Source organism: Thalassophryne amazonica, chromosome 4 (genome assembly GCF_902500255.1).
Source record: "Thalassophryne amazonica chromosome 4, fThaAma1.1, whole genome shotgun sequence".
NCBI classification, from domain to species: domain Eukaryota; kingdom Metazoa; phylum Chordata; class Actinopteri; order Batrachoidiformes; family Batrachoididae; genus Thalassophryne; species Thalassophryne amazonica.
In genome coordinates this window covers 141,036,291-141,049,410 of record NC_047106.1, presented here as the reverse complement: position 1 = coordinate 141,049,410, position 13,120 = coordinate 141,036,291, and the positions used below count along the sequence as shown (strand labels likewise).

Genomic DNA, 13,120 nt, shown 5'->3' with positions numbered 1-13,120 from the left:
AAGGTGCAGCTAGAGGGGGAGTCTTAGTGGGCGTATCTCTACGTCTTAGTGGGCATATCTCATAGACAGTCTTAGTGGATGTGTCTCATAAACAGTCTTAGTGGGTATATCTCATAAACAGTCTTAGTGGGCATGTCTCATAGACCAGTCTGAGTGGGTATATCTCATAAACAGTCTTAGTGGGCATGTCTCATAGCCAGTCTGAGTGGGTATATCTCATAAACAGTCTTATGGGCATGTCTCATAAACAGTCTTAGTGGGCGTATCTCATAGACAGTCTTAGTGGGTGTGTCTCATAGACAGTCTGAGTGGGTATATCTCATAAACAGTCTTAATGGGTATATCTCATAAACAGTCTTAATGGGCGTATCTCATAAACAGTCTTAGTGGGCATGTCTCATAGACAGTCTTAGTGGGCATGTCTCATAAACAGACTCAGTGGGAATATCTCATAAACAGTCTTAGTGGGCATGTCTCGTAGACAGTCTTAGTGGGTGTGTCTTACAGATAGTCTTAGTGGGTGTGTCTCACAGATAGTCTTAGTGGGTGTGCCTTACAGAGGTTCAGTGGGTGTGTTTCACAGACAGTCTTAGTGGGTGTGTCTCACAGATAGTCTTAGTGGGTGTGTCTTACAGAGATTCAGTGGGTGTGTCTCACAGATAGTCTTAGTGGGTGTGTCTTACAGATAGTCTTAGTGGGTGTGTTTCACAGACAGTCTTAGTGGGTGTGTCTTACAGAGGTTCAGTGGGTGTGTCTCACAGATAGTCTTAGTGGGTGTGTCTCACAGATAGTCTTAGTGGGTGTGTCTCACAGATAGTCTTAGTGGGTGTGTCTCACAGAGGTTCAGTGGGTGTGTCTCACAGATAGTCTTAGTGGGTGTCTTACAGAGGTTCAGTGGGTGTGTCTCACAGATAGTCTTAGTGGGTGTGTCTTACAGATAGTCTTAGTGGGTGTGTCTTACAGAGGTTCAGTGGGTGTGTCTCACAGATAGTCTTAGTGGGTGTGTCTCACAGATAGTCTTAGTGGGTGTGTCTCACAGATAGTCTTAGTGGGTGTGTCTTACAGAGGTCAGTGGGTGTGTCTTACAGAGGTTCAGTGGGTGTGTCTCACAGATAGTCTTAGTGGGTGTGTCCCACAGATAGTCTTAGTGGGTGTGTCTTACAGAGGTCAGTGGGTGTGTTTCACAGACAGTCTTAGTGGGTGTGTCTTACAGAGGTCAGTGGGTGTGTCTCACAGATAGTCTTAGTGGGTGTGTCCCACAGATAGTCTTAGTGGGTGTGTCTTACAGAGGTTCAGTGGGTGTGTCTCACAGATAGTCTTAGTGGGTGTGTCTTACAGAGGTTTAGTGGGTGTGTCTCACAGAACAAGCAGATTCTGACTTGAGGGTTAGTGGACTTTGCGCCTGCTTCCATTGAAACAGTTGTATTTAAGGTCAAAGATTTATAATAGTCTAGGAGATGGGAAGGTTTTGTTATTATAAATGGCACCAGCTCAGAAAGCCCCGAAGCCGTTGAAGAACGGCGCCTTTCTGAGCTGGTGCCATTTTCCAGTTTAAAGTGTGATGTGTCCATGTGACACCTCTGCAGGTCATCCTGATCGTCCCGCTGTGTTTGTCTTCTGTTTGTCTCCTGAACAGAGATTTGAAACCTGAAAAGCCTCAATACCCTAATTTCTGGACTATAGAGCGCACCTGAATATTAGCTCCACCCACCAATTTTTAAAAGAAAAAAGAAATTGTACATTCGCCCCGTAAAACCTCGGAGAGTTTGCCGCGCTGTGAGATCTCAGTAACATTGAGAACTGCATTGAGACGCTCTGATCATGCTGCACTTTAACCGCTGGACACGGACAACAGCATTAACATCGCAACATAAAACTATTTTTATATTGTGCCTAAAACTCTCATGAATGTATTCTCTGGGTTTATAGACGTTGTTATTGTGTTTATTTTATGTATACATGTGAGAATCACAGTCTGTCTCTCTGTTATTTTCAATGGGAGCTGCTGTGAGCTACACTCGCTTCCTGATCATGTCGTTCTGGGGGAAAGTGAAGTTTGCTCTTTAACGTCTTGATTATTGTTCTTTACAACACTGTTTGTCCTCTTTGTTCCAGACTAATATATATAATATGTCTGAAATTCAGTTTGCATTTATTAAATTCCACACAGACTAAACGTAGCAGACACGGATTATTCGTTATAAATAATTTAGCAAGTTTTCAGGGTATCATGCAGCAGTCTCTTATTAACATGATGAAAAGCATAAAAAATTACATTTTTGTAGTATAATATTCATTTACACTTGTCATCATGTGGATTCTCTATGTTGTTTTGACTGCAGCGACTCTCTGTCATGCAAGAGATTATGGGATGTGTGAAAACCCAGAATAAATAGGCCACACTTGTCTATAAGCCATGGGTCTCCACGCTGTAACATGAGATATTTACAAAGAAAGATGTTAGACAGAAATTAATTAAATACGTACATTTATGCTTTTTTCCCTGAAGTAAGTAAATCCCTTCGCCTGCTCCCTTGTTTGCACTCGGGGTCACCACAGCAAATCCAAGGTGGATCTGCATGTTGATTTGGCACAGGTTTTACGCCGGATGCCCTTCCTGACGCAACTCCACATTACATGGAGAAATGTGGCAGGGGTGGGATTTGAACCCAGAACCTTCCGAACTGAAACCAAGCGCATTAACCACTTGTTACACATAAATGAGATTTCATCGCGTGCAGCCAGGATCGGATGGAGTCTGTGGTAAATGAGATGTTAATGAGGTGCTGTGAATTTTTTCAACTTCTCGCACCAAGACAGAGAACTGGTTTAGAAGGGTGGGGGAAGAAGGCTCCGCTCCCCTAACTGCTTTGACGGTGCAGTTCCGGCGAAAAGTGCCAGACTTTTCGTCACTAAAACAAACAAAATTTTATATTTACACTGTATGTGACTTTACACCGAATGAGGAGCGCAGCTTTCAGGAAATCATTTGACAGCATCAATTGACGTATTTGGACATGAAAAAGCCTGTAAAAATCCATAAATTAGCTGCATCATTGTAAAAGCCGCAGTGTTCAAAGCGTGTGAAAAGGTAGCGGCTTACAGTCTGGAAATTATGGTATAGATTATTTTTCCGCCTCCTACTGGAATGTGAGTCCAGAATGTAAATATCAATGTCCCTTGGTCAGTGTTATCAGCTAATATATGTAGCTTCTCTAAAATTATTAGTCCTATCAGTGTTCTGTTTTTGCACCGTTCATCCTTGACCCAAACCACATAAACGTGCCAAACGGCATTTTTTTTTTTTTTGTCTTTTCTTCATTCTGCTGTAAGCAGGTGCTTTTAATTTGACAAACAGAGACTGTGGCAGAAGACATTAAAAGGGCTACACATTTCACTTGTGGTACCGGGAGCATGACACTGAAGTCACTCATGGTAACAGCAACATAACACTTAACTAAACTGACTAAACGAATTGAACTACAAAAACACAATAAATCAATAACACTGACAACATTGTTAAACTAACATGAATCACAAAAACAACATTTAAAATCCCAAAACCGTGAACTCCCATGGTGCATTGCAGTACAATGTTTATTGTTTACTGGTTAGTTAAAACTGCTAATTTCTCCAAAAATATTAGTCTTATCAACTTTCTGTTTTCACAGCGTTCATCATTGACCCAAATACATGAGCATACCAAACAGCAAATGTCAGCTCTCCCCGGTTTCACCGTGATCTAAGCCATACACATGCATGCACACACATACAGAGGCCACGTGGTGATTATAATTGGGCAGTGCAGTCTCGTTTCAGAGCTGACCCTAAAAGTTTAAATTACAACACGTATGACACAATATTTACATCCGGGGACAGTCCTCCTCTGTCCCCATCAGAAACATAGCACTTTCTCTGAGTTTTTGGGCAAATTACATGCAAATAAAATGAAAATGCCAAGAAAAAGTGGCGGTGCGGTGGAAAGTGGACATGTGTTGCAGTTTGTTTATGACCCAAAGCTCAAACATGTTGAGGCAGTTGTTCAGGCGAGAGAACACAGCCACTCTGGCTCGCTGTGTAGGCTAACACGTACCGACATGACCTCTCCCATTTGCCTCGTCTTCCCTTCTCCACTGCGACTGCTTCGGTGATTGCCGATGAAAACAAAACAGTACACCATTTATCCGTGTGAAGTGATGCTGTGTTTGTGTTGTGCAACGGCAGGCTGTCCCCAGAAGTGGACAAATCCCATGATATCACTCAGGGGTTCGAACAAGACAGCACTGCCCTGTATACCGTAGATAAATTATTAATGAAGTTCAATATGATAAATGTCAGATAATTAAATGGACCTTCTCTTTTTTTTAATGTATGATTTGTACATTAGTGTTCCGTTATCGAACGTGGTCAGAGTTCAGACGCCTGCAGCAAACTTTGTTTGCAGTCATTCAGTTTTATCTGACGTGTGCTCCGAATGATCGGAGGTGCATCACAGAATCTTTATTTCTGAAGACGTGGAACCGCCTGCATGCAATCAGAAACCCGTGTCTGCAGAATCAGCCTGGTTCAAGACCCTGGACTCCAGGCTTCAGAAAACCCGTGTCTGCAGAATCAGCCTGGTTCAAGACCCTGGACTTCAGGCTTCAGAAAACCCATGTCTGCAGAATCAGCCTGGTTCAAGACCCTGGACTCCAGGCTTCAGAAAACCCGTGTCTGCAGAATCAGCCTGGTTCAGGACCCTGGACACCAGGCTTCAGAAAACCCATGTCTGCAGAATCAGCCTGGTTCAGGACCCTGGACCCCAGGCTTCAGAAAACCCGTGTCTGCCTCCCAGGGCAGCGTGGGAGGTCTCTGGATCCCCAGGAGGAGCTGGAGGAGATCATCTGGGGATATTAGCCTGTGAATTAATTAGCTCTTAAAGCCTTCTTTGCCTCCTCGAACTTTCCTCTTTCAGATACGCCCCCACCGAACAAGCAGCCAATCAGAACTCGGGAGAAAAGCACAGTGTGCGTTGTGTTGTTGGTGTGTAACACTAGGTAATCATGTGTTTTGCTCTCTGTCTCACTTCCTGCCGCCTCTGTTTTGCTTGTAATTAGAAGATGTCAGCAGTGGAGTCTGACACTCGCGGCTAATTGCCGTGTCGCAGCACTCATTTGACCTAATGCCACCGCCCGTGCTGTGGCGGCTCTCATTGTTTCCTCTGGTGTGTCCTGTGCAGGTCTGATCACCACAACCTCCAGGAGACTGGACCGCGAGCAGCAGACGGAACACGTCCTGGAGGTGAGCCCGCGTGTGTGTGTGTGTGTGTGTGTATGTGTGTGTACGTACCTGCTAAATGATTGGCAGCACAGGTTGAAAGGACACGCCCCCTCTGTGCCTGGTCTCCGCCTGCAGATGACAGATGGCCTCGAGGGTATTGTTGCTGTTGAGTTGGAGGTCAGCTGGAGGTCGGTACTTCCTGTGACATCACAAACGCTGATGCACATGATTTGTTAGCTGGCGCTCTCAGGGGCACTGCAGCTGTCTTTTTTCTGGAAGTACACATTTGTATTGTTATTTAAACACAAAGTGAAGTCTGGACGTGCAGTAACCTCAAAGGGCCGCTGAGTCGATCCTGTCACTTTGTGTTTTTACTAAATAATGGAAGTGGTCAGGGATATCTCAGCATTTGGGGCTGTGTCACGCTGTCATAAAGACCACGAAGAAAGCACTGCATCCTGGGGGGTGGGGTCAAAATGTAAAAACGTCCCTTTTGACGTTCCCGATGTCGCTCTCACAGCGTCCATCAGACTCCCACTCATTTCCTCTCACTGCGTCTGTCGTGTCCTTAGCAATACTGCGTCCTGCTCTTTTCATTCCATCTGTACATTTTCTTGTGTCCACGTCAGTGCGACAACAAGCTACAGTCAGAAAAACAGCTCTCCTGCTAAACGTGCCGTCTGGTTTAAATGCACACTCAGATCTGCTCCGTGCATTTGGACTTGTGTGTAGGTGCATGCTTTGAAGTGATCCTCAATTTGTAAGATGAGGTGGGGGAGATTTGTTTTTTGGGGGGCGCTGTGTGTCAGCACCATGGACAGCACATCTCATTCATGAAGCAGTCCACAGACAGCTGCTGGGTGAGCCTGTCTGTGCCACACCTGCTCTGTCTCACTGAAGTCCCCACAAGGTTCACTGCTGTCATTATTCTGTCCTGACTGCGTCCCCTCACTGTGTATTTTTAGCTTGCGTGGACCGAAGGTCCGGTGGACTTATGCCGTGGGTCATCTGTCCTTTGGCGTTATCAGGGTCACTGGCGTCAGTGTGTAAACATCTTCTCCCAAACTGCTGAACCAGTGAAGCTGAAACTTGGTGTGCATGTTCCAGCACATGTTCCTGCTGCTGAATCATGACTTGCCCTGATACCAGGTTGCATGTTCCGACCCATGACAACACCAAAGTTTGTCTGAGGCGTTCCAATCCAATTTCAAATATGGCTGCTGTGGTGGCCGTCTTGAAAATCACATATGTGGCCATTTGTCAGCCATTTATGCAGCAATTAAGCTGAAATTTGCTACCTGGGTCACAATCAACAAGCCTAAAAACATATCTGATGGCTTTTGTGAAATTCTCAACTTTGACCGTGATAGGAGCCCAAGACTGTGATCACGCACACTTTTCCAGTTTTCACTTTAAACATCATTTTCTCTAAAACCACTGTATCAATGGAGCTGATTTGGTGTATGCATGTTCCTCCCCTTGAGGACATCAAAGTTTATTTGAGACATTTTGATCTGATTACAAATATGGCCACCGTGCTGGCTGTCTTGAAAATCACATATGTGGCCATTTGTCAGCCATTTATGCAGCATTTAAGCTGAAATTTGCTTCATGGGCAGCAATCAACAAGCCCAGAAATGGTTTTTGTGAATTTGTAGCGCACCTGGACCAAAGGTGAGCTAAAAGGTGAGCTGTGTGTGTGTGTGTGTGTGTGTGTGTGTGTGTGTGTGTGTGTGTGTGTGTGTGTGTGTGTGTGTGTGTGTGTGTGTGTGTGTGTGTGTGTGTGTGTGTGTGTGTGTGTGTGTGTGTGTGTGTGTGTGTGTCTTGGGTTACCTGTGTGTTTTCATCGGCTGCGGCGTGTGTAAACATCTTCTCTGACACTGTTCAGCCAGTGAGGATGAAACTTGGCATAAATATTCCACCCTGTAAGGACACTAACGTTTTTTTGAGACATTCCAATCCCATGTCAAACATGGCTGCCATGATTGCCATATTTAAAATGCCACCGAGAGCCATTGGTCAGCAGTTCTTAAAGATAACTGAGCTGAGATTTGGTACACGGGTAGCTACTGGGTATCTCCAAAACATATCCAGTGGGTTTGTAAGATTTTTTTTTTTTCATTTTGACCTTGGTAAAACTTTTGGGGTTTGGCCACGCCTACTTTTCTAGGTGAAACTGTGATGTCTTGTATCATCCAGGTGAGCTACAGTTCCCATGGCACTATTTTTGGACATGACCAAAGTCCAGCCACTTCGTCCATGTCGATGAAGAGTACACCACGCCCCTAAACAGTTTCTGCTACATTCCTCATATGTTCTACAGGTTCTTACAGCATCATCCCAGGTTTTTTTGGACATTGTGGAGATGTGACGGGGTTATTATTACTTCATCTGACTTACAGACATTTGATTTAAATGCATATGAAATGATTCTGAAAAGACATGCAGTCTGAGAACTCAGTGTGCTTCTGTTTGAACAGAGTTTGACAGATGACACATTTATCACTTAGTGAACAACCAACTGCATTCTCATGTCCAACCACCTTCAGTGCTCCCAGGATTTAATAGAGCAGTTTTTTTCACAATCCTGGACCCAAAGGACGGCAGGTTTTCCATTTGTCCCTAATGTACGTACTCAGACCAGATCACTTCAGTCAGGTTTGTTGAGTAATCACCAGCTGGATGAACACACCTGGTTCTCATCGTGCGCAGTTGGAGGAGGTATCAGTCATTAGTGGGCTGAGTGCCTAGGCCTAAATACGTATCTCGCTTGCTTGACACTTGGACAACTGACTGGAGGCGAAACAGTGTGAGTGGAGACTGCACACCTTCGCTATCACCGGCCAAAAACAAGTCTTGTGCAGGCTTTGGTCTCCCCCACATCTGGAGAATGCTTCACCTCAGCGAGCTGTGGCGGCTGCAACTATAAATGATCCACTTACGGTACTTGTACTGACACCGAGTTCCAACCTTTGACTCCCCTTAAATGGAAAAAATTACAGTTCCATGAATGACTGCTTGAAGCTTCTTCCAAAAAGGAAGACATGACCATAGAAGCCCATGTTGAAATGCCTGACTTCAGAGGAAAAATAAACATGTTTCCAACCTGATACAAAAAGCAGTTTTAGTTTATTTAGTTCATAAGATGTTGAGGCCATAATATTATTCATAATTAGGGGAGTGGTCACTTTGAATGACTGATGCCAATGAGCTGAGTTCACACTCAGAGCTCCGCTAGTAAAGACAGCTAGTTGTTGTTCAGGACTTTGTCTGTCCTTTCTGAGCATTTAGTTACACATATCTGTAATCATAAGGCTTGCTGTGTGGATAATTGTCCTACCAGATTGTCCAAGAAGTCTGTCCTGCAGAATATCCATCGAGTGAATTTTTTGTGTTATTTAATTTTGTATGTTTGCAGCATTAACACTTTATCATCTTTGGGCAGCTTAATGATGCTCGGTTCAGATAATCCGAGATTACTGAGGAAATAAATTGGTCACAGTTTGTGCTGCACACACACAAGCAGTCCATCATTAAAACCCCACCCTGTCCTCAAAAATATGATTTAATAAAATACCCAAATCATTGGCTTCTTTGGTAACACTGAGATGGTGTTTGGGCTTCATTTTAAACGCCCCAGGTCACATAGGGTCTTGCCCACGCTCCACCTCTTTATCTGTTTGTGAGTAAGCCTGTCCACTGTCCGCCCTGTGGTTGACATTCTGCGTGCAGATCTGTGTCCGTTCCCCCAGAAAAGAGCAATCCACCAGATGCTGGCGTGTTCATGTATCCCCCCAAAATACAACCCCTCTGGACCACCACATTGTGTCCACATATTACGTCTTGTATAAATATTAAAATGCCGTACGACACTCCGTATATGCACTTTAGACCCTGTGCTACACATCAAGTTTGAGGCCAAAGCCTCCTTTAATATTACTTTGACTTTGTTTATCCACATTTATCTTGGTTCACAGTCACGGGTCAGAATCCAGCTCCCACTGGAAGCATGGAACACCAGGTGGACTTGTGGCTCCACTCAGCAAACACCAGTGTTGTATAGTAACGAAGTAAAAATACTTCACTACTGTATTTAAGTACGTTTTGGGAGACTTTGTACTTGAGTTTTTTTAAATTCAGCTTACTTTCACTTTTACTTCACTACATTTCCAACCTTAATTGCATACTTCTACTCCGATACATTTTCTATGCGCCATGCCGTTACTCGTTACAAAAAAAACACACACACACACACACACGAAAAAAGTCATGTTTTCACCCAGAGACACCACTGATTACTAGTGACTGCAACGAAGTCAGGCCGATTTGTCATGAGGCTTTTTTGCAGTTGTGCACTTGGGGGGTGTTTGTCAGGAAAATGATCATTTCTCTACATTGATTACAGACCTGCAGCGGGTCTGTAATCAACTTTTCAGCAGTGCGGCTTTCCTTTGAACCTTAAACCAATCGAAGCAGTAATTCGCAGGTCGAAGCAGTGCTTCGATCTATGATTCCTGGATTGTATTTTGCTTTATCCTAATTTTTCTCCGCTAAAACCCTGAAGAGCATATGTCTGTGAGTAGTATTTAATATTTTTATGTTAAACCGACCTGTCATGGTCTTCTGAAACAGTTGATAGATGTATTTTAGAACTTAAAAATGGGACCGATGCTAACGTGTTAGCATGTCTATGGCGTTTTCAATGTTAAAGTTAGCATTAAGCTGTTCACATCTCAGCACGTTTGTGTTGATTTGTGTTCGTTGTCGTAAAAGAGTCAAATTGTAATTTTTTTTATTTATTTTTATTCATATATTATAGCAACAACAATAATAGTCTACATAATAGACAATAATAGTCAATAATAATAGACTAATAATCTTACAATACGGTTCTAGAGAAAGCGACAAAAAGAACATAATGAAACAAAACAACAGAAAAGATAAAACCATGTAACAATGAAAATAAATAAATACATATAGAAATAACTGTTTCCTGTGAACATCTAGTGAGTAGCCTACTCTCGTTTAGGTTTTGAAACCTTGTTTCTGAAGTGTTTTTGTGTGATGTGCACAATTTTCAGTATTTTGACTAATACTACCAGTCATTTACAAGCCTAGATAAACTTTGTAATATAAAAAAATCAGTCCGTTTTTGATTATTAACATTTACTTGTACTTTTACTTTCAATACTTGAGTACATTTAGTTGTACATTACTTGTCATACTTAAGTACAACAAATACTAGATACTTTAAGACTTTTACTTGAGTAGCATTTCAGTCGGTGACTTGAACTTCTAACAAAGTCATTTTTTTTAATGGGTATCTGTACTTTTACTTAAGTGTGATTTTCCGGTACTGTATACAACACTGGCAAACACTTAGAGTTAGCAGAGGTAACGTCCCTGGCGGTGGTAATGGCTGGAACACCGCCCACATTGTGCGCTCTGTCTGATGCCGGTGAATTTGTGGGCCACTCCAGAAGCTGCCAGGATGTAGATGAGGACAAATGTCTCCTTCCTGTTTGTCTCCTCAGACAGCTCTAGATTAGAGCAGTGATAGAGGCGCCCTGAAGGCGCCAGGTGGCTGCTGCTGTCGTTTACCCACTAATGGGGGTGGTTCGGTGCCATGACAGTGATGGACCACAGTGTTCCATCAGGTCCACTTCACACCTCACACACTACAAACCGGATCAATGCAAAGCACTTTTTCACTTTATTAGCCAACGCGAGGCTGCCGCAGTGTTTGTGCCGTCTGTGGTTACTCACCGCGGGGACGCTGTCCAACGCTCACCTCCTATAAGCATTACAAATGACATAATTAAGTCTTTGCCTCTGAGAAGAACCAGTGAATAATGTGGACTCAGAGATCTTTGTTAGCCTCATGTGCAGGTTCGACATTGGCAGTGGTGCACGCTAACAATTCTAACTGAATCTTTACCACATCATCAGCGCCTGTTTGCTTAATTGGTTTATTAGCAGGACTCATCCAGATAGGGACATTCTCCGAGGACTTCTCTGACCATCACCATCTGTCCACGTAGCGGGAGCTGATGTACGGTAAAGACGTGTGAATGCCGCGATCCTCCGCACTGTTGGCCAGTCATTACTCACCGACTGGTGACAGCCTCAAGTCTTCTCACGGACGAGTACTGCTTCAGAGGCACGCCCACTCTGGAAGTGTTTTAGTAGTTTGTAGGGGTTACCATGGTAACATCCAATCACACTTTAATTTCACGGTGAGGAGCAGGGAAGAGTTGGCGAGTTGAGATTTGGGGCTGGGGGGTAAACTGGTCTGGAGCCGCTTCATATTGTGTGACTCCAAACAGTCAGAGCTGAAGATCTACTGCACAAAGTCAGCATTCCGAGAGCTGGTCTGTGTCCCGGATCCTGGTTCCATGTGTCGTGGAGGCTCCCTCTTTATTGCTGTTTCATTGACAGCTGGGTATCTGCACAGGACATGAACCTATTCCAGCAATTTTTGGTGGAGAACCTTGGCTCAAGTAACAGTTGATTTTAGAAAGTTTGGTGCTGATCCAGATCAAGGAGTAGACCTTTTCTTTGTCTTTGATCTACATTCCTACTGATACTGCCTTTGATGTTTATTCTTTGATCTCTGATCTTGATTTCTTTCATGCTGGAATCAAGATTGTTGATTTGTTCAGCAACCAAGAAGAAATGACCTTGGTCAGGAATCAAAGTTGGGTGATCTTTATCAAAGGTCGCGATCAGAGTAATAGCCCAGCAATTAAGATCAAACATCAGGATATAAATTCAAACATCAGGAACAAAGATCATGATTAGCATTAAAGATCAAGAAAAAAAGATGAGGATCAAAGATGGGTGATCATTATCAAAGGTCATTATCAAAGTAAACATGCCATCAGGATCAATGATCAAGATCTATGTTCAGAGATCAGGAACAAAGAGGATGATCAGGATTAAAGGTCCTCAATATTAAACAGAGATAGGTGATCAAAATCTGTAAGTAATCAGGATCAGTGGTGAGGGTTCAAGACCCAAGGACTGCCTGTCCAAAGGTGTACTTTGGCCTGGATCATCATCAGGATCTGGACAACAAAAATTACTCTTCAGACAGGGTGGTCCAGTTAATGGGGCTAAGGTTTGGAGAGTTGTGTGGGTGCTTAGCTTCCTTTAAAGAGGGTTCAATCAATCAGTTTTTTTTATATAGCGCCAAATCACAACAAACAGTTGCCCCAAGGCGCTTTATATTGTAAGGCAAGGCCATACAATAATTATGTAAAACCCCAACGGTCAAAACGACCCCCTCTGAGCAAGCACTTGGCTACAGTGGGAAGGAAAAACTCCCTTTTAACAGGAAGAAACCTCCAGCAGAACCAGGCTCAGGGAGGGGCAGTCTTCTGCTGGGACTGGTTGGGGCTGAGGGAGAGAACCAGGAAAAAGACATGCTGTGGAGGGGAGCAGAGATCAATCACTAATGATTAAATGCAGAGTGGTGCATACAGAGCAAAAAGAGAAAGAAACAGTGCATCATGGGAACCCCCCAGCAGTCTACGTCTATAGCAGCATAACTAAGGGATGGTTCAGGGTCACCAGATCCAGCCCTAACTATAAGCTTTAGCAAAAAGGAAAGTTTTAAGCCTAATCTTAAAAGTAGAGAGGGTGTCTGTCTCCCTGATCTGAATTGGGAGCTGGTTCCACAGGAGAGGAGCCTGAAAGCTGAAGGCTCTGCCTCCCATTCTACTCTTACAAACCCTAGGAACTACAAGTAAGCCTGCAGTCTGAGAGTGAAGCGCTCTATTGGGGTGATATGGTACTACGAGGTCCCTAAGATAAGATGGGACCTGATTATTCAAAACCTTATAAGTAAGAAGAAGAATTT

The 13,120-nt window shown here is 43.7% G+C and overlaps 1 protein-coding gene across 1 annotated transcript in view; it reads left to right on the top strand.

Annotated features, from left to right (window-relative positions):
- Positions 1-13,120, top strand: part of fat3a (FAT atypical cadherin 3a) — a 451,004-nt gene that overhangs the window by 189,957 nt on the left and 247,927 nt on the right. The window contains exon 5 of the mRNA XM_034168868.1: positions 5,219-5,280. Coding sequence (XP_034024759.1) covers positions 5,219-5,280 — 62 coding nt within the window. The remainder of the gene's footprint in view (positions 1-5,218; positions 5,281-13,120) is intronic.